Raw genomic sequence first — 26,740 nt, forward strand, 5'->3', positions numbered from 1 at the left:
TAGGCACTATTACCTGATGGCACCTATGGGGACTAAAGAGTAGGCACAATTATCTGATGGCACCTATGGGGACTAAAGAGTAGGCACTATTATCTGATGGCACCTATGGGGACTAAAGAGTAGGCACTATTATCTGATGGCACCTATGGGGACTAAAGAGTAGGCACTATTATCTGATGGCACCTATGGGGACTAAAGAGTAGGCACTATTACCTGATGGCACCTATGGGGACTAAAGAGTAGGCACTATTACCTGATGGCACCTATGGGGACTAAAGAGTAGGCCCTATTACCTGATGGCACCTATGGGGACTAAAGAGTAGGCACTATTACCTGATGGCACCTATGGGGACTAAAGAGTAGGCACAATTATCTGATGGCACCTATGGGGACTAACACTATTATCTGATGGCACCTATGGGGACTAACACTATTATCTGATGGCACCTATGGGGACTAAAGAGTAGGCACTATTATCTGATGGCACCTAAGGGGACTAACACTATTATCTGATGGCACCTATGGGGACTAAAGAGTAGGCACTATTATCTGATGGCACCTAAGGGGACTAAAGAGTAGGCACTATTATCTGATGGCACCTATGGGGACTAAAGAGTAGGCACTATTATCTGATGGCACCTAAGGGGACTAAAGAGTAGGCACTATTATCTGATGGCACCTATGGGGACTAAAGAGTAGGCACTATTATCTGATGGCACCTATGGGGACTAAAGAGTAGGCACTATTATCTGATGGCACCTATGGGGACTAAAGAGTAGGCACTATTACCTGATGGCACCTATGGGGACTAAAGAGTAGGCCCTATTACCTGATGGCACCTATGGGGACTAAAGAGTAGGCACTATTACCTGATGGCACCTATGGGGACTAAAGAGTAGGCACAATTATCTGATGGCACCTATGGGGACTAACACTATTATCTGATGGCACCTATGGGGACTAACACTATTATCTGATGGCACCTATGGGGACTAAAGAGTAGGCACTATTATCTGATGGCACCTATGGGGACTAACACTATTATCTGATGGCACCTATGGGGACTAAAGAGTAGGCACTATTATCTGATGGCACCTAAGGGGACTAAAGAGTAGGCACTATTATCTGATGGCACCTATGGGGACTAAAGAGTAGGCACTATTATCTGATGGCACCTAAGGGGACTAAAGAGTAGGCACTATTATCTGATGGCACCTATGGGGACTAAAGAGTAGGCACTATTATCTGATGGCACCTATGGGGACTAAAGAGTAGGCACTATTATCTGATGGCACCTATGGGGACTAAAGAGTAGGCACTATTATCTGATTGCACCTATGGGGACTAAAGAGTAGGCACTATTATATGATGGCACCTATGGGGACTAAAGAGTAGGCACTATTATCTGATGGCACCTAAGGGGACTAAAGAGTAGGCACTATTACCTGATGGCACCTATGGGGACTAAAGAGTAGGCACTATTACATGATGGCACCTATGGGGACTAAAGAGTAGGCACTATTATCTGATGGCACCTATGGGGACTAACACTATTATCTGATGGCACCTATGGGGACTAACACTATTATCTGATGGCACCAATGGGGACTAAAGAGTAGGCACTATTATCTGATGGCACCTATGGGGACTAAAGAGTAGGCACTATTATCTGATGGCACCTGTGGGGACTAAAGGGTAGGCACTATTATCTGATGGCACCTATGGGGACTAAAGAGTAGGCACTATTATCTGATGGCACCTAAGGGGACTAAAGAGTAGGCACTATTATCTGATGGCACCTGTGGGGACTAAAGAGTAGGCACTATTATCTGATGGCACCTATGGGGACTAAAGAGTAGGCACTATTATCTGATGGCACCTAAGGGGACTAAAGAGTAAGCACTATTATCTGATGGCACCTGTGGGAACCCAACAGCTGGCACCTATGGGGAATAAAGAGTAGGCACTATTATCTGATGGCACCTAAGGGGACTAAAGAGTAGGCACTATTATCTGATGGCACCTGTGGGAACCCAACAGCTGGCACCTATGGGGACTAAAGAGTAGGCACTATTATCTGATGGCACCTCTGGGAACAGCTGGCACAACTCCCCGATGGCACCTATGGGGACTAAAGAGTAGGCACTATTATCTGATGGCACCTATGGGGACTAAAGAGTAGGCACTATTATCTGATGGCACTTGTGGAAACACAAGAGTTGACAATACTCCCAGGTACCCCCCTCTGGGAATCCAACAGCTGACACAGTTTCTTATCGTCCTCTTGGAAATACAACAGCACCTCGATGGACACAATAACTTGACAGAACTTGTTAAACAGAGATTTACAAATTTATATCAAACGCAGGAGCCAACCACCTGTTTTATAGGAGCAAGGTAAGTGGTTTTATACATAAAGACGTGGCTATCTGGTTATAAAAATGTGTCCAGCCTTTATATACATAATATAATAACAGCACGTGTAGTGTAAGGACACTGCACCCTGTCTAATGTCATGGTTAGGAACATGCGACCCTGTGTGATGTCACCTCTATGGACAATAAACACTGTCAGGTGTAAGGGTTGTTCTTACCCTTTCTGTTGTCACCTCTAGGGACACTGCACACTGTCAGATGTAACCGAGGACACTGCCAGTAATTATAAATCATGTCTGACATCAAAACCAGGTCTATGTATTGACTGACAACACATTTAAGGACTATCTGATTAGACCTCTAAGGATACTGTTGTCTGTTAACATTTAGAATTGCTGTCCCGTCTAATGTCATCGCAAGAATCACTATGTATTGGCTTTGGGGATTAGCCGCCCTGTCTGGCAGGAACTGTACAATATGTCCTAATCACAAAATTTAGGGCCCCTTTTCAATGACTTAAGCTCTAAAGACAATAAACTCTGTAAAACAGCACATATTGGGGCAGTACCAGTCTGACAAAACTCTTTTGCATACCAATCACAAACTGGCCCCACCCCTAGTACCATTATATACTGACATCACCTCTAGTACCATTATATACTGACATCACCTCTAGTACCATTATATACTGACATCACCTCTAGTACCATTATATGCTGACTTCACCTCTAGTACCATTATATACTGACATCAGCTCTAGTACCATTATATACTGACTTCACCTCTAGTACCATTATATACTGACATCACCTCTAGCACCATTATATACTGACATCACCTCTAGTACCATGATATACTGACATCACCTCTAGTACCATTATATACTGACATCACCTCTAGTACCATTATATACTGACATCACCTCTAGTACCATTGTATACTGACATCACCTCTAGTACCATGATATACTGACTTCACCTCTAGTACCATGATATACTGACATCACCTCTAGTACCATGATATACTGACATCACCTCTAGTACCATTATATACTGACATCACCTCTAGTACCATTGTATACTGACATCAGCTCTAGTACCATGATATACTGACTTCACCTCTAGTACCATTATATACTGACATCACCTCTAGTACCATTATATACTGACTTTACCTCTAGTACCATTATATACTGACATCACCTCTAGTACCATTATATACTGACTTTACCTCTAGTACCATTATATACTGACATCACCTCTAGTACCATTATATACTGACATCACCTCTAGTACCATTATATACTGACTTCACCTCTAGTACCATTATATACTGACATCACCTCTAGTACCATTGTATACTGACATCACCTCTAGTACCATTATATACTGACATCACCTCTAGTACCATTATATACTGACATCACCTCTAGTACCATTGTATACTGACATCACCTCTAGTACCATTATATACTGACATCACCTCTAGCACCATTATATACTGACATCACCTCTAGCACCATTATATACTGACATCACCTCTAGTACCATGATATACTGACATCACCTCTAGTACCATTATATACTGACATCAGCTCTAGTACCATTATATACTGACTTCACCTCTAGTACCATTATATACTGACATCACCTCTAGCACCATTATATACTGACATCACCTCTAGTACCATGATATACTGACATCACCTCTAGTACCATTATATACTGACATCAGCTCTAGTACCATGATATACTGACTTCACCTCTAGTACCATTATATACTGACATCAGCTCTAGTACCATGATATACTGACTTCACCTCTAGTACCATTATATACTGACTTCACCTCTAGTACCATTATATACTGACATCACCTCTAGTACCATTATATACTGACATCACCTCTAGTACCATTATATACTGACTTCACCTCTAGTACCATTATATACTGACATCACCTCTAGTACCATTATATACTGACATCACCTCTAGTACCATTGTATACTGACATCACCTCTAGTACCATTATATACTGACATCACCTCTAGTACCATTATATACTGACATCACCTCTAGTACCATTATATACTGACTTCACCTCTAGTACCATTATATACTGACTTCACCTCTAGTACCATTATATACTGACTTCACCTCTAGTACCATTATATACTGGCATCACCTCTAGTACCATTATATACTGACATCACTTCTAGTACCATTGTATACTGACATCACCTCTACATAGTTGCCAACATTTAAAAAAAAATTCCAGAGACACTTTGCAGCAGAGCAAGCACGCGGGTTACTGGAGTATTGACGACCTACTGTTCAACTGCTCCGCCCACTCAGTTCTGCAATCAAAACACATCCATTTGAAAGTTATAGTATAATTTAGACTTATCCATAGTTTATTATACAGATTACAGCACCAAGCTCTTACCCAGTCTCTGGAACACATTCTGGGCATATGATTATTTTTACAACACAGCATCAAAATTAGAAAGACAAATAATATGTGAACCCATTCAATAATAATAATATTCCATTAGGAATGAATTATATTTAAATAATACACTATATCTATTATCATCCATCTATCTGTATATATGTATGAGTATATATATATATGTTTATTTATATGTATACATATATATATATATATATATATATATATATATATACACAAACAAAAAATGTTATGCAAAAGAGATTTTCAGGGACATTTCCAGGGACAAAAAAAATCCAGGGACATAAAACAAAATCCAGGGACTGTCCCTGGAAATCAGGGACTGTTGGCAAGTATGCCTCTAGTACCATTGTATACTGACATCACCTCTAGGACCATTATATACTGACATCACCTCTAGTACCATTGTATACTGACATCACCTCTAGTACCATTATATACTGACATCACCTCTAGTACCATTATATACTGACATCACCTCTAGTACCATTATATACTGACATCACCTCTAGTACCATTATATACTGACATCACCTCTAGTACCATTGTATATTGACATCACCTCTAGTACCATTATATACTGACATCACCTCTAGTACCATTATATACTGACATCACCTCTAGTACCATTATATACTGACATCACCTCTAGTACCATTATATACTGACATCACCTCTAGTACCATTGTATACTGACATCACCTCTAGTACCATTGTATACTGACATCACCTCTAGTACCATTGTATACTGACATCACCTCTAGTACCATTGTATACTGACATCACCTCTAGTACCATTGTATACTGACATCACCTCTAGTACCATTGTATACTGACATCACCTCTAGTACCATTGTATACTGACATCACCTCTAGTACCATTATATACTGACATCACCTCTAGTACCATTGTATACTGACATCACCTCTAGTACCATTATATACTGACATCACCTCTAGTACCATTATATACTGACTTCACCTCTAGTACCATTATATACTGACTTCACCTCTAGTACCATTATATACTGACTTCACCTCTAGTACCATTATATACTGGCATCACCTCTAGTACCATTATATACTGACATCACTTCTAGTACCATTGTATACTGACATCACCTCTACATAGTTGCCAACATTTAAAAAAAAATTCCAGAGACACTTTGCAGCAGAGCAAGCACGCGGGTTACTGGAGTATTGACGACCTACTGTTCAACTGCTCCGCCCACTCAGTTCTGCAATCAAAACACATCCATTTGAAAGTTATAGTATAATTTAGACTTATCCATAGTTTATTATACAGATTACAGCACCAAGCTCTTACCCAGTCTCTGGAACACATTCTGGGCATATGATTATTTTTACAACACAGCATCAAAATTAGAAAGACAAATAATATGTGAACCCATTCAATAATAATAATATTCCATTAGGAATGAATTATATTTAAATAATACACTATATCTATTATCATCCATCTATCTGTATATATGTATGAGTATATATATATATGTTTATTTATATGTATACATATATATATATATATATATATATATATATATATATATACACAAACAAAAAATGTTATGCAAAAGAGATTTTCAGGGACATTTCCAGGGACAAAAAAAATCCAGGGACATAAAACAAAATCCAGGGACTGTCCCTGGAAATCAGGGACTGTTGGCAAGTATGCCTCTAGTACCATTGTATACTGACATCACCTCTAGGACCATTATATACTGACATCACCTCTAGTACCATTGTATACTGACATCACCTCTAGTACCATTATATACTGACATCACCTCTAGTACCATTATATACTGACATCACCTCTAGTACCATTATATACTGACATCACCTCTAGTACCATTATATACTGACATCACCTCTAGTACCATTGTATATTGACATCACCTCTAGTACCATTATATACTGACATCACCTCTAGTACCATTATATACTGACATCACCTCTAGTACCATTATATACTGACATCACCTCTAGTACCATTATATACTGACATCACCTCTAGTACCATTGTATACTGACATCACCTCTAGTACCATTGTATACTGACATCACCTCTAGTACCATTGTATACTGACATCACCTCTAGTACCATTGTATACTGACATCACCTCTAGTACCATTGTATACTGACATCACCTCTAGTACCATTGTATACTGACATCACCTCTAGTACCATTGTATACTGACATCACCTCTAGTACCATTGTATACTGACATCACCTCTAGTACCATTATATACTGACATCACCTCTAGTACCATTGTATACTGACATCACCTCTAGTACCATTGTATACTGACATCACCTCTAGTACCATTGTATACTGACATCACCTCTAGTACCATTATATACTGACATCACCTCTAGTACCATTATATACTGACATCACCTCTAGTACCATTATATACTGACATCACCTCTAGTACCATTGTATACTGACATCACCTCTAGTACCATTGTATACTGACATCACCTCTAGTACCATTGTATACTGACATCACCTCTAGTACCATTGTATACTGACATCACCTCTAGTACCATTATATACTGACATCACCTCTAGTACCATTATATACTGACATCACCTCTAGTACCATTATATACTGACATCACCTCTAGTACCATTATATACTGACATCACCTCTAGTACCATTGTATACTGACATCACCTCTAGTACCATTATATACTGACATCACCTCTAGTACCATTATATACTGACATCACCTCTAGGACCATTATGAACTGGCATTACCTCTAGGACCATTAAATAGTGGTATCACGTTTGGGAACATTATGTCATCACCTCTAGGAACAACCTACATGACAGCAGCTATGTAGATAACACACTAAAAAGACCTCTCAGCACACTATACCCAACGAGATGGCACCTCTGTTAGTGCAACAAAACAGCTTGTATAATACGCTACTTAGACTCCCTATGCCCAGCCAGAAACACTATCTCTAAGGTACCTGCCATCCTGCGCCCGCTCTGCCCTCTCACACCATGGGCGCCGCCATCTTGCTAGAGAGCCGTAAAAACAACTTCCGGTGACGCAATTCCTGTTTGTTGCTAAGAAGAGTAGTCTTCGGCTGTACAGCTAAATAGATAAATCGGTGTAACAGTAAACGACACGGAAGTTGGTTTCTTATTCAAGCTGTTTCTTATTCGTGACATTCTGTTTCTTATTTATGGAAGTTGGTTTCTTATTCATTTTTTTCTCAGACTGCTTTAAATTGACTTTAAAATAAAAATATAGGATATAATTAAATAATAATATGATTCATATAATGTAGTTACACAGAGGTGGAATCCCTTTATACAACAATTGGATATACAAACTGGAAAAAGGGCATACGTTGGCACCAACACAAATATTAGTATTTTGAATAAGTAACAGAGATTTTCAAAGGGTTAATAACCATTGGGCCACTGATTTCACTATGAATATATACAGGATAGATCCCCCTCCATGACATGCAATTGTTTTTAGCCTGGCCCAATGGTGTTTTGGGCACAGAAATTGATGCCAACACTGACATTGGTGCTGTAATTACAATTTTTGAATAAGTAACAGATATTAAGGGTTAATCACCATTGGGCCACTGATTTCACTATGAATATATACAGGGTAGACCCCCTTCCATGACATGCAAGTGTTTTTAGCCTGGCTCAATGCTGTTTTGGGCACAGAAATTAATGCCAACCCTGGTATAGGGGACATAATTCTCATTTTTGAATAAATAACATCTATTTTAAAAGGGTTAATAACCTTTGGGCCACTGATTTCACTATGAATATATACTGGGTAGATACCCCTCCATGCCATGCAATTGTTTTTAGCCTGGCCCAATGGTGTTTTGGGCACAGAAATTGATGCCAACCCTGGCAGAGGTGACAAAGTTACTGATATTTTGAAAGGGTTAATAACCTTTGGGCCACTGATTTCACTATGAATATATACAGGATAGATCTCCCTTCATGACATGCAATTGTTTTTAGCCTGGCCCAATGGTTTTTTGGGCACAGAAATTGATACCAACACTGACATTGCTGCTGTAATTACCATTTTTGAATAAGTAACATATATTAAAGGTTAATAACCATTAGGCCACTGATTTCAGTATGAATATATACAGGGTAAACCCCCCACCATGACATGCAATTGTTTTTAGCCTGGCCCAATGGTGTTTTGGGCACAGAAATTGATGCCAACACTGCCATTGGTGCTTTAATTACCATTTTTAAAAAAGTAACTGATATTTTCAAAGGGTTAATAACCATTGGGCCACTGATTTCACTATGAATATATACAGGGTAGATCCCCCTCCATGACATGCAATTGTTTTTAGCCTGGCCCAATGGTGTTTTTGGCGCATAAATTGATGCCAACCCTGGCATAGGTGCTGTACTTCTCATTTTTTAATAAGTAACAGATATATTCAAAGTATTAATAACCATTAGGCCACTGATTTCACTATGAATATATACAGGGTAGATCCCCCACCATGACATGCAATTGTTTTTAGCCTGGCCCAATGGTGTTTTGGGTGCAGAAATTGATGCCAACACTGGCATTGGTGCTTTAATTACCATTTTTGAATAAGTAACAGAGATTTTCAAAGGGTTAATAACCATTGGGCCACTGATTTCACTATGAATATATACAGGGTAGATCCCACTCCATGACATGCAATTGTTTTTAGAAAAAGAGGGAGGTCACAACGGCACTACTAAATATGTGTATTAGTACTCTATATTTCTTTGAAACCCCTTATCTATATTTAGTATATGAGGGCTATATTCCCTTCAATTTTGTATTAGATAGAGTAGGTGCTATGTAGTATTTAACCTGAGAAACAATACAGTAGAGAGGAACTCTGACTGAAAAAGACTACATCTGTAGCACTCAAAGGGTTAATATAGAGTAAATATTGGCTTAGTATAAAGACTCTATTAAATAAGGCAAAAAGCCGTTAGGGCGAAACATGTTAGGGAATTGGTGAGGAGTCCTGGAGCTCCTGTATTTTTAGAATAGCATCAGAATGCTGGAATAGTTGATTTGGTTAAATTTATTTATAATCTGTTATTTTGAGCACTTAGTTATTTTTACACTAAGAGCGCAATAGTTTATCTGAACCTTATACTGACAGCGGAGCTCACTCGCAAGTAATACCGCTGCAAACTAGTAACTACTTAGAAAGCTCTCATACTAATAATCGGGTCATCACAATTTGAATAGGCCTTAAAATGGTAAGGGTTTATTTATCTACTGCCATAATATATTCTATATGCTCAGCGTGATAGCATACCTATACAGTACATATTAGAGATCTAATCAGCTGTGTGGAGTTTTCACGATACCAATAGGCATTGCTCCTATAAACAATGCATGACAGACGTGGCTATCACACTAGTTAAAGATATGATTGTGTTACTCTTAAGACCTCACATTTTTATAACCCATATAGATGCGTTTGACCTGAGTGGCCTGCAATTAATACTGGCATATTGTAACGCATTGCTAATCTGTTTGAAATCACCAGTCAAGCATATATGCATGTCGCAACGCATAGTTAATTTGGGTACTAGTGTATAAAAATTGTGGGCTGGTTATAACGATAGGACAATTTACTATGTGATATTCCCTGTATCAGTGTTACAATAGACACATATATCCCATACTGTGCACCGACAATTACTGTTACTAACTGCTATCTGGGTAGCAAGGGGAATTCACATCCCTTACCTAATTGAGCCAACCTGTGTGAATGCGGTTGTATGGTGTGTTAACCCACAGAAATCCCTTATTGTGAACGAGTCAATCCGGCACTCCAAATACTTATAACTGGGGATTTATTACCTCAAAGTGCAAACACTAGGTGATGACCGTTCTCTAGAAAGGTGTGTGGCATATCTAATACTTTACTATCAACACACTGGGCATAACACGTAAGGTAGCAATCAATGTGATGAACCAATTATTAGAGCTTTACCAATGTATTAGCAAACTACAGTATCTAGTGTCTCTGCGGTAAAGATAATAAATATACGGATGCTTTAAATAAAGGTATCTTTCCTTTCATCACCAATCTACGAATAAGTGGTGTATGTTACAATTTTGTACAAACAGTGGAAGAGTGGATACAAATAAGCCAAAGCACACTATGTGTGAATACACTTACAAAGAAATGGTGTATGTTACAATTTTGTACAAACCTTGAAAGATTAGATGCAATAAAGCTAAAGTGTACTATGTGCAAATATACTACTTATACAATTATATTTAACCTATTGTGATCTGGTTATTCAACCGATCTTCAGCATCTGAGAGTGTTTTTCACATCCAGTATTTTATTTTATATAATTTATTTTTTTTTACACAATAAAAGTTAAGTTTTAACATAGAGTAAGCATTCTCCCTTGACTAAATCAGCTACTCGGATTTGCCTTATTTAATAGAGTCTTTATACTAAGCCAATATTTACTCTGTATTAACCCTTTGAGTGCTACAGATGTAGTCTTTTTCAGTCAGAGTTCCTCTCTACTGTATTGTTTCTGCAGTTGTTTTTAGCCTGGCCCAATGGTGTTTTGGGCACAGAAATTGATGCCATCAATGGCATAGGTGACATTCTCATTTTTGAATAAGTAACTGATATTTTCAAAGGGTTAATAACCTTTGGGTCACTGATTTCACTATGAATATATACAGGGTAGATCCTCCTCCATGACATGCAATTGTTTTTAGCCTGGCCCAATGTTGTTTTGGGCACATAAATTGATGCCAACCCTGGCAGAGGTGACATAATTCTCATTTTTGAATAAGTAACTGATATTTTCAAAGGGTTAATAACCTTTGGGCCAATGATTTCACTATGAATATATACAGGGTAGACCCCCTTCCATGACATGCAATTGTTTTTAGCTGGCCCAATGTTGTTTTGGGCACAGAAATTGATGCCAACCCTGGCAGAGGTGACATAATTCTCATTTTTGAATAAGTAACTGATATTTTCAAAGGGTTAATAACCTTTGGGCCAATGATTTCACTATGAATATATACAGGGTAGATCCCCCTCCATGACATGCAATTGTTTTTAGCCTGGCCCAATGGATTTTTGGGCACAGAAATTGATACCAACACTGCCATTGGTGCTTTAATTACCATTTTTGAATACGTAAAAGATATTAATGGTTAATAACCATTAGGCCACTGATTTCACTATGAATATATACAGGGTAGACCCCCACCATGACATGCAATTGTTTTTAGCCTGACCCAATGGTGTTTTGGGCACAGAAATTGATGCCAACACTGCCATTGGTGCTTTAATTACCATTTTTAAACAAGTAACATATATTTTCAAAGGGTTAATAACCATTGGGCCACTGATTTCACTATGAATATATACAGGGTAGATCCCCCTCCATGACATACAATTGTTTTTAGCCTGGCCCAATGGTGTTTTGGACACAGAAATTGATGCCAACACTGACCTTGGTGCTGTAATTACCATTTTTGAATAAGTAACAGACATTAAGGGTTAATAACCATTGGGCCACTGATTTCACTATGAATATATACAGGGTAGACCCCCCACCATGACATGCAATTGTTTTTAGCCTGGCGTAATGGTGTTTTGGGCACAAAAATTGATGCCAGGGGGGTGGAGCTAACCTCCAACAGGAGCAGATGTGAAGCAGGAGAGCTCCTGACTTTGAGGTTTCTAAAAGTGATTCTGAGCCCATATATTGCTGCTTTTCAGACGTCAAACCACCGCTTCACTCCACATTGGCCCCACACTCACCTACCAGGGAGCTACCGCAGGATCTTCTACTTTTCACCCTCAGCAGGCACCTCTTGCGGCCCTACACACCATCCTCTAGGCCTCTTTTTTAAACTTTCCTGTAACCAAATGTATGAGGTATACAAATCACACGGGCTCTGCACATGTTAGGCTTCATCTCTATTGCTATCCACGTGGGGACACAGGGCTCAGCCTCTTTAGTAAGACTTATATTAGCTGACAGAGGCAGAGTGTATCTTTTTGCTATAGTTTATACTAGCTCCCTACTCCGCAGAAATCCTGGAATACACCTCTCTGCAACTCACCCCCCTGTTTGTTTGTTGGGCTGGATGTTCTGGACTTTGTTTAGCTCAGACTCACTGTGTCATAGGCCAAAGTTCAGCCAAACAGACTGTTGAAGATACCTAGTCCTGTAAACTCCCTTCTAGAGCAACATTCTGGGACAATATACCATTTCCTTACTGTCTTACATTTTTGCTGCTGCGTCAGCTTATGTTTCTCTGATGTGCACACACAGAGTGGAGTGTTTTTGATTTGTTATTGTTTATTCACTATACTCTTGGTTTGTAGGAGCTGCTCATACATCCTATTTATAGCACGCACCTTTCATCTGTCAGGTATCAAGCCATTTATTTAACACCACATTTACATATATTTAGCGTTAGGTTTGCTCATACCTGCCTTGATTCATTTAAGATAAAAAGTAAGTAAGCTCAGTTCCTCACACTGCATACCCACCACCTACCCCCCCCCCCCCTCTACCAATATCTTAATTATTTAGAACGGACTGAGCAAGAGGCATTGTAGTTATACCATCTGTGTGATCATCCCACACTTTCCCACTCCCACCTAGCCTGTCTGGCGGTTGTGTCAGCATAGTGTTCCCTGAGTTGCTGACTCAGTGAGGAGTGTCATATATTGTATTTGACTGTCAAATTTTCCTTGCATGCTGCATACTACACACTTTTTCTATTGTGAGTTTCTGCTGAAGATTTTATTTGTGTGTTAATTTTATAGAAGCCCCCTTGAGACTCCTCCTTTCCGGCCCACTTGCGTGGGCTGGTCACCTCCATCTACCTTTTCCCCTTCCTTCAGGTTGTATCCCTTTTTTCCTGAGTCTGCGGCAGCTTATTTGTTTTTGGTACCCTGGCCCGAAGGGGGGTGTTATTCCTTCACCTAAATTAAACTTTTTCTTACAGGTTGCTACTTTCATTTAAAGTGTATGTAACTCTGTCCTAATGACATCTTGATGCACGTTTCCTTTTTATATTTGTCCCTTGCTGTTGGGGGATCCTTAGCCGGCCCTCCCTTTCCGACTCAGCTTGTCTGAGTTGGTCACTTCCCCTCCCCTTTTTCCCTTCCTTCGGGTAGTATCCCCTGTCCCTGGGCCGGCTAGGAGTTTGTGAATCGTGGGGATCTCTTTGCTCAACCTGTGCCTGGGGGGTTCTGCCTGGTCTCTGCCTCCACGTAGTAGCTCCCCCGCCTCCTTGCGGGTAGCATTTCGGTCCTAACATGACTGCTGCAATGGGGGGTAGGGGCCGGGTGGAATCTCTTGGCCTCACTCCTTAAGTACATGTTCATTCTCGTTTTTAAGTGTAACTATTGTGCCTAACTGAAACGCAATTAACCCTGACAGTCTAATTTAGCCATATACAGCCTTGTCTACCTAATACTCTGTTTTCAGGTTTACTCCTTTGGTGATCGATAGGTCGCCCAGATATAGCCAACCCATGCCACACACCACCAGGCGGCAAACTAGGACTCCTGGGCCAACTAAGAAAACAGGCCCTAGACCACTTTACGCAACCAGTTAGGAGACCTGAAGAAGACTCGCATGAAGATTTAAGTGAATCGGAATCTGTAGTTGAGAGATCCCAACCTGATGTTGCCCCACTCTCACAATCCCAGCATTACATCACAGAAGAGACTCTTAAAAAAATGTTTGCCCAACAAACACGCTCCATTACAAAGGAAATTCAAAGGAGCCATGCTGAGCTGAAGAAGGATATTTCAGAAATAGGAGACAGGGTGGATCATGACGACATCACCATGGATCAGTCAAACCTACTAGCATATTCTGAGTCATTGTCAGACCAACTAAGTCAACTTGAATTCAAACTGGCGGATGTCGAGGACCGTGCCCGAAGGAACAATATTAGGTTCCGAGGTATACCGGAGGATGTCCCGTCTACGGACTTACAGAATTACCTATTAGAGCTCTTTGACAACTTGTTGGATTCTACTGAAGGTATGACTACCACGATGGAGAGGGCACACAGAGCCCTTCGCCCAAGATCCGTCTCTCAAGATAAACCTAGAGACGTCATTGTCTGCTTTCACAGCTTCCTTTTTAAGGATCGACTTATGCAGGCTGCTTTTCGCAAACCATCATTACCAGAGAAATTCCAAAACATCCAATTATTGCAGGATCTGTCGGCTCACACACTGCAACATTGAAGACTGTACCAACCAGTCACACTGGAACTTAGGAAGGCGGCCTTAAATACCGCTGGGGCTACCCGGCCAAGCTGATCATCTCGAAGGACAATCAAACTCATATAGTGTCCTCGCTGGCCCAGGGGTCCACTTTACTTGCACAATGGGGCCTTACAAAAGGAAACCTAGTGGAACCTGCTCCTGTCAAGGCAAAGTTGAGAGCCACAGCACCTGATTGGCTTCCTAAGGACCAACGACCTAAAAGACGAAAAACCCAGTCATTGCAGGACTCTCAGGGTCCTCATGTATCTCCACCTTGATCAATAGAACTTATTTGGATATGACTTAGCTCTCTTAACTTGAATCTCTCTCCCTCTACCGGAGAGGGCTGGTGACCCTTAACAAGAGAAGGTTTTAAATCAGGTCTGGCCGACACCAGACTACTGGTGTTTTCAGATCACTTGTTTATGTTTCTTTATCTTACTGCTATAGTTTGTGTTATATTAAGTTGTTACAAGGGGTCACTCCGGCACAGGTTGAGTGTTTTGACCATGAGGGAGAGATAAAGATACTGTTATTGGGGTGGACACCCGGGCGGCGGCCATCTTGCAGGTCGCACTGAACTTCAGCTCCTCAAGCTTCTTCCACTGATCTCTAATTTAAAGCTGTATTCTTATTAGTACCCTGCTCTAAATAGTGGAGAGGCTTGTCTGAAGAGGTCTGCTTTCCAGAAATAGGGTTTTGGAGAGTGACCGGGCTTCACTGCCCTCAGTACCGGACTTTTTACTTTGAGGCCTTTCCCTATAATTGAAGCCTCAGCCTGTCCCCACAACTAGCTGTGCCTTGCATGCGCAGTCACAAACTAAGCTTTGGATACTGCTAACCTTTGCAGTAAAAATGGAGACGCAAATTCTTCAAGTACTGGAGAATTTATTACTACAGCATCTTACCCAACTGGATGAGGTCTTATTCAAACCTGTGGAGTCGGTCTCCCACGAGATCTCATACGCCATAACTGCTGGTGCGGCACAGACAAGTGGTACTGAGGAAGAGATAACTAATTTGCCTTCAGACCTTCCGCAAAGATCCTCACAAGGAATAGATCCTACCAACTCTGACCCAGCCGAGGAGACAAAGTCCATCCTGGGTTGTACCACTCCTGCTACTACCATAATCATGGTGGACCATGAAAGGGAATGGCTATCTGCTGGTTTACTGCCTGCTAAAGAAAATTACACTACAGACACCTACATCCAGCAGGACCCCAAGCACCCAACTGCGAGACGGCCGGAGCTCCTAAGGAGCCTAGGGGTAAATACACCACCTCACACTCAGCAATAGAGGAAGCCACGGAACCTAAAGATACTTACCGCTGCGTTATTGAGAGTGGCAGAGGCCGCAATGCCTCTGAGTCTGCTGAGGCTACGGCCGGCGCCAGGATATGCCCCGTGATTGAATTTCATCAAATATTCACTTCAGCGCTATTGCTGCTTCTCAAAGTCTCCTTTTGGGTGAAATGGCTGCTACTCCCTTGGAAATCAGGTGATCAGCCCGACATATCAGGGAACTATTGTCCCCCAATAAGAACTGGTGTAGGGTAAGTGCAAGCAGCGCAGATAACATCCGAGTCCCGTGGACTGTTGGGATCCCTTAGCGAACAATGTTTTACCCCTTTCTGCCACTAAAATAAGTATTGAAAGAACCCCCTCAGCTCATACAATGATCCGGAAGACTGCCCCACCTAAGGATTTGTGGCCCTGGATGTGCTAAGGTCAGAGATATGCCCAACATGACTGTTAATTATAGAAACCCCTAACGATGGCATATTAGTCTGGAGTATGGAAGAGCACTGAATGTCTTTAGTTTACTCTAGTTTCTCACAGCGTGTGACCCTTCTGCCCTGCACACAGTCTGTTTTTCAGGCCTGAGCTCATTAGGTAAAATATAGGCTACACAGCTTCCCCACTGTCAAGAGCTGAAGCAGTAGTCACTAACAGAGCCCTTTGTAATTTGATTCGCTGCTATCAACCCTGCACTATGGGCCATATGTATTCTATTAACTGTCCACTTAGTTAAATGTAACCTCTTACTTATGTTGTTATTTTCACTGGCCTTGGTGTATGTAGGGCATGTTTTACCTTCTGATATACCGTCTATATCTACATAGTTATGAACATGTGGACCCTCTATGTTAACATATGAAAGCTACAATACAATTGGTGTAAGATATTGTCTGTGGCAGGTCTTATTCCCTATATGTCTCCATACACTAAATGCAACTTTACAAGCTGTATATATGTAATTCCGGGGTAAAAAAATGGCCCAGTTTGCTATTTTACTTTTCCCCATAAAATTCCCCATTTAGACTTTACATGCAAATATGAGGTTTACTTGTATCTAATCTATATAACCTGGCGTTTATTTGTATTCCCGCCTTTGACTTTTAATATGCATATTATCTATGTGACTTTTCTTTGTCTCTGGAACTGTGATGCTATTTGCCTGTTTTGTAAAAATGTAAAAAGAGGAAATTATTTGAGACCCAAAAGCGGTTTCTTTTGTTTAGGAAAGATCTCCTACACTTTGGTTTTATTGCAATTTGGTCCAAAAGTGGCCTTATGTGACAATTAGGAGGTCTAATGAGCATATGGCATTCAGCTAATCCACTGTACTGCGCCGATTTCTTTAAGGAATATGTATGTATGCCTTGTTTTATTCCTCAATAAAAAAAATAAATAAAAAAAAAAAAGATACTGTTATTGATGTTACAGTTATAAATGGCTAATATTTAACTGTTATTCTTTTGGGTTTACATATTACCTCAATGAGGCGCTTTTATTTAGATGTCTCTAATTTATAAGACGCTTACGAGACTAGTCTTACCCATAGATGGAGTGAGGCCGGACCTCATTAGTCTTGCTCCTCTTTTAGCTCCCCCCCCCCCACATAGGCAGCCCACACCAGGGTTCCAACTAGGTGGACTACTTCCACCTCATAATCTTGTATAGCACTCAGTGACTTATAATCCAAATTGAAATTCCTACCTATCCCTACCCACCCGCTCCTCCCTTTCCCTCCCCCCTCCCATCACAATGGCAAACCGTCTTAGACTTCTCACCCACAATGTCAGAGGCCTTAATTCCCCCTTTAAGCAAAGCCTCTTAACTCATGAACTTCATTTCCACAACCCTGATGTAGTCTTTTTACAGGAGACTCATTGGGAGATAGACTCACCTCAACGTTTTCATTCCCGCTCTTATTGGGTCCCTGACCATTCCCCATTTCACAAGAAGGCTAGGGGTACGGCCATACTCGTGCATCGCAGAGTGGCCTACGAGCAAATACAGGTACTTAAAGACCCACATGCCAGATATACTATCTTAATCTGTAGACTAAACCATACATTACATACGCTAGTATCTATCTACCTTCCCGACAGCCCGCATGCCTTCGTAAAATTCTCCAAATAGTTGATCAATACAGACAGGGACGAGTCATACTTGCGGGTGACTTCAACATGATTTGGGACCCCATCTTAGACCGCAAGTCCAAACACCCAGACAGCAACAATCCCCAGGCAAACAATATGTCTGCTAAGTTCCGGACTGTAATGTCTTACCACTTTTATTTCGATGTGTGGAGGTCCTTACATTCCAATAACAGAGACTACACCCACTACTCGCACCCCCATAAAACATATTCCCGACTGGACCATATATTTTGTTATGCAGAGACCTTAGACTCGATCACATGGTCAGAGATTTCCCTTAGCTCCTGGTCAGACCATGATCTCCTTACAGCAGACCTGCACCTCACTGACAGACCATTTCCTAAAGCCAGCTGGTGCCTCCCACGCCAAATCCTGGCGGACATCCCTTTTAGGGAAGAGTTACGTCAAGACCTGTCTGAACTGCTTCGGCAGAATGATAACGGACAGACTCCTGAAGATATCGTTTTGGGGCGCCATTAAAGCAACGGTTAGGGGTCTCATAATTCGCAAACAAAGCCACTTAAGAAAGTTAGCCGGCCTAACACTGGCGCAGGCACATGCCAAACTTAGAACCCTAGAAACTAGTAACCGTGCCTCTATTTCAACAGAAGCGACAGAGTAAATCAAAGTTATTAGGGAACATATTGGCCGATTGGAGCTAAAACGTACCCAGCATAATTTATCTAAATTAAAACAGCTCTTTTACCATAAGGGAAACAGGGCTGATACTTTATTGGCTAACAAATTACGAAACAAGCACAGTACTTCTCGCATTTCACAAATCCTCCATAATAATAGATTATATAAGAAACCGTTTCTAATTGGAGAAAGCTTTGCTGACTTCTACTCCAAATTATATAATATTGGCATTGCGGAGAGCCCAACATCTACCTCCATCCACGACATTAGACTCTACCTGTCCTCCCTGAACTTACCCACACTCATGACAGAGCAACAAAACATGCTCAACGCACCAATCTCGTTGCTCGAAATAAAACAAACTGTTAAGCGCCTGAAGCCTTTTAAGGCTCCTGGCCCTGTTGGATTTCCCGCCCAGTTCTACAAGTTGTATATCCATGAACTCGCTCCATACCTGCTTAGGTTCTTTGACTTGGCAGGGAAGGATGGCACCTTTAAGGAAGAGTTTTTACAGGCTGCTATCGTCACGATACCCAAGCCGGATAAAGACCCCTCTCTCTGTTCCAATTACAGACCGATTTCCCTGATTAACGCAGACATTAAAATTTACTCCAAGGTATTAACTGGCCGTATTGGCAAGCTATTGCCGGATTTAATTAGCCCTGATCAGGTGGGGTTCATCTACAACCGGGAGGGACCAGAAAACACCAGACGCCTTATTAATATAATAAGTGAGTCCACCAGGATTAATAAGCCCTTCTCAGTCATCTCTTTGGATGCTGAGAAGGCCTTTGACCGGGTTTGGTGGGATTACCTGTGGGAAACACTCCAAGCATTTAATTTTCCTGATGCAACTTGCAAGGCTATCAAGGCCCTATACTCGGCCCCAACTGCTATTGTCAGGGGTCTAGGATTTCAGACCCCGCCGTTTATTATATCAAATGGCACTAGGCAGGGGTGCCCACTTTCACCCCTGCTCTTTGCCTTAGCGATTGAGCCTCTGGCTACGAAAATCCGGTCTGACGTGTCCTTACCGGGGATTAGACTATCAGGCTCCCTGCACAAAATTGCACTGTTTGCGGATGATATTACCATATTCTCCGCAGACCCTGCCAAAGCCATTCCTAGACTGCTTGATAACCTGAAGGTATTTGGAGATCTCTCCTTCTATAAACTTAACCCACTCAAAACTGAAATCTTTTGGTGGGGCTACCCGCACACTTACATTCGCAAATTGAAGGATCAATACAACTTCAAGTGGGTGAGTGAGCAGATTACTCACTTAGGAGTAAAGCTGTCCAACAGTATTCCTCAAATGATTAAAGATAATTACCTCACCTTACTAACAGAATTGCATAATTTAAAAACCATGTGGGACCATAAGTCTATATCATGGTTGGGAAGAATAGCTTCTCTCAAAATGTCTATCCTCCCTAAATTAACTTACCTTTTTCGCTGCTTACCAATTAGAGTCCCCATGCACCTCCTCCTCCAATTTCAGAGCAAAATCACAAAATTCATTTGGCAAGGTAAGACCCCTCGAATTGCTCACAGAACCCTGCAACTCCCCATCCACCTAGGATGACTCGCATCCCCGTCGGTAGTGAAATATTATGAAGGGGCTATGATTACACACATTTCCCAATGGGGAGTACTTCATTCCTGTGACAGGTGGAGAGAGCTTGAACAGGTGTCCTTGCCACCCAGTGTCCTCCTTAGAGACCTTATTTGGACCCCACCACACAGCCGCATAACTATGGGCATATGCAATTTGGTTGTCCTAGAGTGCTTGTCTGTGTGGGATAAGATTAGGCATCGCCAGCTCAATGCTCCTCACCCGTCTCCCATAACCTCTGTAGCCGGTCTACTCACGGGTTTGACTGATACTCACCCTAATATGTGGGCTAGGTTGCAGGTCACTAAAGTCTCAGACTTTAGTGCAATTAGGCCAACATGCAGCCATCCCTAAGCTCCTTTCCTTTGAAATGCTTAGGATTAAGAGCTTCTTGAGGAGCTGGGGCTTCCTTCCCTCATCCTCTCGCTCTCCTACCCCGTGGGAGTCCATCTGGCAAGGAGGACGCAGGCTTATCAGGCCGCTTTCAATACATTATAGCCTCCTTGAGGGCGCTCCTCCGCCCACGCTAGCTCCGCATCTATCTAGACGGGACACTCTTCTATGCATCAATACTTCCACTGATTCTTGGCAAAGGGCCATTCTTTTGACAAAAAAGACCTTGCATTGTGTAACAGTGTTCGAAACTTATTATAAAGTTCTCTCACACTGGTACCTTGTTCCCACCCGATTGTCTAAAATGTTCACAGGAACCTCACCCCTATGCTGGAGAGGCTGCAGTTTAAACGGTAGCCTACTACACATTTGGTGGGAATGCCCCAATATCAGACCCTTATGGGAAAGAGGGCTTCGCACCCGCACCCGCGTACTGTGTAAGTACTGAAGAGCGTTAAAGGAATCGGAGGTTTCTCAAATACCTTTCAATAGACTTGCGCAAGTCTGAACAACCTGGAGGTTCCGGAAACCAGGTGACGTAGAAATCTTGGAGACCGCCAGCTGCAGTCGGCTGTTTGTTTGAGCAGAGCGGCTGAGACACAAAGTGGAGCCACGGTAAGAAGGCGGATAGCCTTAAGTCCCACAGTTAATAACTGAAGAACCCGGAGAGGAAAACTATCTTTGGTTGTATATAAACATTTATGGCAAATCTGATAAAGCGCCGGTGATAAATACCGACGGCTGTTGGTTGTTTACACTTGGGATTATTTCTTGGAAAAAGACTATATACTCTGCATTTAACCCTGCTGTAGTGGGCCTGTCGTATACCTTACTTTTTAGACTTTTAAAGAAATAGACACTATATTTAAAGTTATCATTAGAAGTGTGTCAACACTTCGTGCTATCAGTGTGATTTTCCAGCATTATATTTAGATTGCATATATTAATTTTGGAACAATTATTGTTTTAAGGAAGTGTGTGAATGGCTGTGTGAACAACTATAGTTGGGAGTGATTGAACAATATTATTTTTTCTGATTTTTTCTGAGTTTTATTTTTTCTGAGTTTTTTTCTGAGTATATTGGATCAAATATTAGTTCATTATTGTATTAGTCAAGTATTTTTAATAAACTTTTAAGATTAATTAATGGTACATTGGAAGTTATTTTTAATAGACTTATCTACATTTTCTAATAGACATATTTACTTAACCTCCCGCTTTATGCGCCCACTGTCTCTTATTTTTTGATATTTAGATTGTTACTATCTAGGAAGGGGGTAGTTTCTTCAGTGAGGCAGTGGAGGTTAGATTCAGCGCTTCACCCAAATTATTGGTTTTAAAATGCAATTGTTTTTAGCCTGGCCCAATGGTTTTTTGGACACAGAAATTGATGCCAACACTGACATTGGTGCTGTAATTACCATTTTGTATAAGTAACAGATATTAAGGGTTAATTACCATTAGGCCACTGATTTCACTATGAATATATACAGGGTAGACCCCCCACCATGACATGCAATTGTTTTTAGCCTGGCCCAATGGTGTTTTGAGCACAGAAATGGATGCCAACCCTGGCATTGGTGCTGTAATTCCCATTTTTTAATAAGTAACATATATTTTCAAAGGGTTAATAACCATTGGGCCACTGATTTCACTATGAATATATACAGGGTAGATCCCCCTCCATGCCATGGAATGGTTTTTGGCCTGGCCCAATGGTGTTTTGGGCACAGAAATTGATGCCAACACTGGCATCAGTGCTGTAATTCCCATTTTTGAATAAGTAACAGAGATTTTCAAAGGGTTAATAACCATTGGGCCACTGATTTCACTATGAATATATACAGGGTAGGCCCCCCTACATGACATGCAAAGGTTTTTAGCCTGGCCCAATGGTGTTTTGAGCACAGAAATTGATGCCAACCCTGGCAGAGGTGACATAAAACTCATTTTTGAATAAGTAACTGATATTTTCAAAGGGTTAATAACCTTTGGGCCACTGATTTCACTATGAATATATACAGGGTAGATCTGCCTCCATAACATGAAATTGTTTTTAGCCTGGCCCAATGTTTTTTTGGGCACAGAAATTGATGCCAACCCTGGCATTGGTGCTGTAATTCCCATTTTTTAATAAGTAACATATATTTTCAAAGGGTTAATAACCTTTGGGCCACTGATTTCACTATGAAAATATACAGGGTAGATCCCCCTCCATGCCATGCAATGGTTTTTGGCCTGGCCCAATGGTGTTTTGGGCACAGAAATTGATGCCAACACTGGCATCAGTGCTTAAATTCCCATTTTTGAATAAGTAACAGAGATTTTCAAAGGGTTAATAACCATTGGGCCACTGATTTCACTATGAATATATACAGGGTAGACCCCCTCCATGACATGCAAAGGTTTTTAGCCTGGCCCAATGGTGTTTTGAGCACAGAAATTGATGCCAACCCTGGCAGAGGTGACATAAAACTCATTTTTGAATAAGTAACTGATATTTTCAAAGGGTTAATAACCTTTGGGCCACTGATTTCACTATAAATATATACAGGGTAGATCCGCCTCCATGATATGAAATTGTTTTTAGCCTGGCCCAATGTTTTTTTGGGCACAAAAATTGATGCCAACCCTGGCATTGGCGCTGTAATTCCCATTTTTGAATAAGTAACAGATATTTTCAAAGGGTTAATAACCATTGGGCCACTGATTTCACTATGAATATACACACAGTAGATCCACCTCCATGACATGCAATTGTTTTTAGCCTGGCCCAATGGTGTTTTGGACACAGAAATTGATGCCAACACTGACATTGGTGCTGTAATTACCATTTTTGAATAAGTAACAGATATTAAGGGTTAATCACCATTGGGCCACTGATTTCACTATTAATATATACAGGGTAGATCCCCTTCCATGACATGCAATTATTTTTGGCCTGGCCCAATGTTGTTTTGGGCACAGACATTGATGCCAACCCAGGCAGAGGTGACATAATTCTCATTTTTGAATAAGTAACTGATATCAAAGGGTTAATAACCTTTGGGCCACTGATTTCACTATGAATATATACAGGGTAGATCCCCCTCCATGACATGCAATTGTTTTTAGCTTGGTCCAATGGTGTTTTGGGCACAGAAATTGACGCCAACACTGACATAGGTGCTGTACTTCTCATTTTTTAATAAGTAACTGATATTTTCAAAGGGTTAATAACCATTGGGCCACTGATTTCACTATGAATATATACAGGGAAGATCCCCCTCCATGCCATGCAATTATCAGAAATTGATGCCAACACTGGCATTGGTGCTGTAATTCCCATTTTTTAATAAGTAACATAGATTTTCAAAGGGTTAATAACCATTGGGCCACTGATTTCACTATGAATATATACAGGGTAGACCCCCTCAATGAGATGCAATTTTTTATAGCCTGGCTCAATGTTTTTTTGGGCACAGAAATTGATGCCATCTCTGGCATAGGTGATATAAATCTAATTTTTGAATAAGTAACTGATTTTTTAAAGGGTTAATAACCTCTGGGCCACTGATTTCACTATTAATATCTACAGGGTAGACCCCCCTCCATGACATGCAATTGTTTTTAGCCTGGCCCAATGGTTTTTGGGCACAGAAATTGATGCCATCCCTTGCATAGGTGACATAAATCTAATTTTTGAATAAGTAACTGATTTTTTTAAAGTGTTAATAACCTTTGGGCCACTGATTTCATTATGAATATGTACTTATAGGTGTAACAGTAATTAGTGTGTGTGATGTACTTATAGGTGTAACAGTAATTAGTGTGTGTGATGTACTTATAGGTGTAACAGGAATTAGTGTGTGTGATGTACTTATAGGTGTAACAGTAATTAGTGTGTGTGATGTACTTATAGGTGTAACAGTAATTAGTGTGTGTGATGTACTTATAGGTGTAACAGTAATTAGTGTGTGTGATGTACTTATAGGTATAACAGTAACTAGTGTGTGTGATGTACTTATAGGTGTAACAGTAATTAGTGTGTGTGATGTACTTATAGGTGTAACAGTAATTAGTGTGTGTGATGTACTTATAGGTGTAACAGGAATTAGTGTGTGTGATGTACTTATAGGTGTAACAGTAATTAGTGTGTGTGATGTACTTATAGGTGTAACACTAACTATTTTGTGTGATGTACTTATAGGTGTAACAGTAACTAGTGTGTGTGATGTACTTATAGGTGTAACAGTAACTAGTGTGTGTGATGTACTTATAGGTGTAACAGTAACTTGTGTGTGTGATGTACTTATAGGTGTAACAGTAACCCCTATATTTGGAAATAATAGAGTGCTTCTGTTTCAAGATTTTACTAGTGAGACCTCCTCTAAAAGGAAATTAATGGCCCCGTACTGTACCCAATTAATTAATAAGGGCATAAAAACTTGTCTGATTATCCTGCTCGAATTATAGTTGAAGATAATTGTGCACAACTCACTTTTAATGTACTTATAGGTGTAACAGTAATTAGTGTATGTGATGTACTTATAGGTGTAACACTCACTTTTAATGATGTGGCTGAAGTTAAAGAATTTATAAGTTCTAAATAAACGCTATGAATTTAACTGTATGGTTTATAAGGTTAAGATGTTTAGAAGGAATATGCTACAGTCGATAAACAATGCTGGATATATATGTAATGTAGGCCGAGATATCTATGGTTTCAATGGATATATCTGTTAATTTGTTTTTATGTTTATTTATTTTTTTATTATTTTTTTTATTTCTCCTTCCCGTTCCTCTCCATTTAGGGAACAATTGGTATATCTTAAGTCTGAGATTTTAAATGGTGGAGGGAATTAATATTTTGTTGTGAAATGTTGGAGGAATATCTTCCCCCATCAAGCGTAAATTGGTTATCAAAACCCTAGCTAAACACAAACCTTATACTGTTTTCTTGCAGGAGACACATCTAAATGAGCAGGAAGCAGCCAAATTAAAGATAAAATGGGTGGGGGAAGTGATTCCTATGGCCGGGGCTGATAGAAAATGTGTTGTGGTTGTTTTATTTAGTAAAGGAGTTGAATATAATATAATAAAAACAGAAATAGATTTGCTAGATTTATTCTTCTTCATATTCAAATAAAAAATACGAAATTTGTATTGTGCAATGTATATGCATGAATACATTTTCTGTAGAGTTCTGGGGGACAAATTTAATTAAATTATTTCATTTCATCTGTGAGAATTTAATATTGGGGGAGATTTCAATATGACACTTTGTCCAGAATTGGACAGACTTTCTAATAAAACTATGTCCGAATATAAGAAAAGTTCAAAATATTTTTAGAATTTCTGTCATAATTTAAAATTGTTTGACATATGGAGGATTAAACATCCCGATATCCAGTTGTTTTTTTGCAAATCTAAAGCACATAGAACATTTTCTAGAATTGACTTATTTTTAATTACCGAATTTCTATCTGGCCTTAAAATTG

General features: G+C 40.3%; 1 protein-coding gene across 2 annotated transcripts in view; it reads right to left on the reverse strand.

Moving 5' to 3' along the window:
* LOC128656345 (protoheme IX farnesyltransferase, mitochondrial) overlaps positions 1 to 12,828 on the reverse strand; it is a 387,658-nt gene extending 374,830 nt beyond the window's left edge. The window contains exon 1 of one of the 2 annotated variants that reach the window (XM_053710209.1): positions 12,688 to 12,828. Coding sequence is in view for 1 of the 2 variants with exons in the window: in XM_053710200.1 (XP_053566175.1) it covers positions 7,852 to 7,858 (7 nt within the window). In the remaining variant the exon portion in view is untranslated. Of the gene's footprint in view, positions 1 to 7,851; positions 7,951 to 12,687 lie in introns of those variants that run through there. The other variant, XM_053710200.1, reaches the window with a different exon arrangement.
* Between the last annotated feature and the right edge of the window lie 13,912 nt (positions 12,829 to 26,740).

The sequence above is a fragment of the Bombina bombina genome, chromosome 1 (assembly GCF_027579735.1).
Source record: "Bombina bombina isolate aBomBom1 chromosome 1, aBomBom1.pri, whole genome shotgun sequence".
Lineage (NCBI taxonomy): Eukaryota > Metazoa > Chordata > Amphibia > Anura > Bombinatoridae > Bombina > Bombina bombina.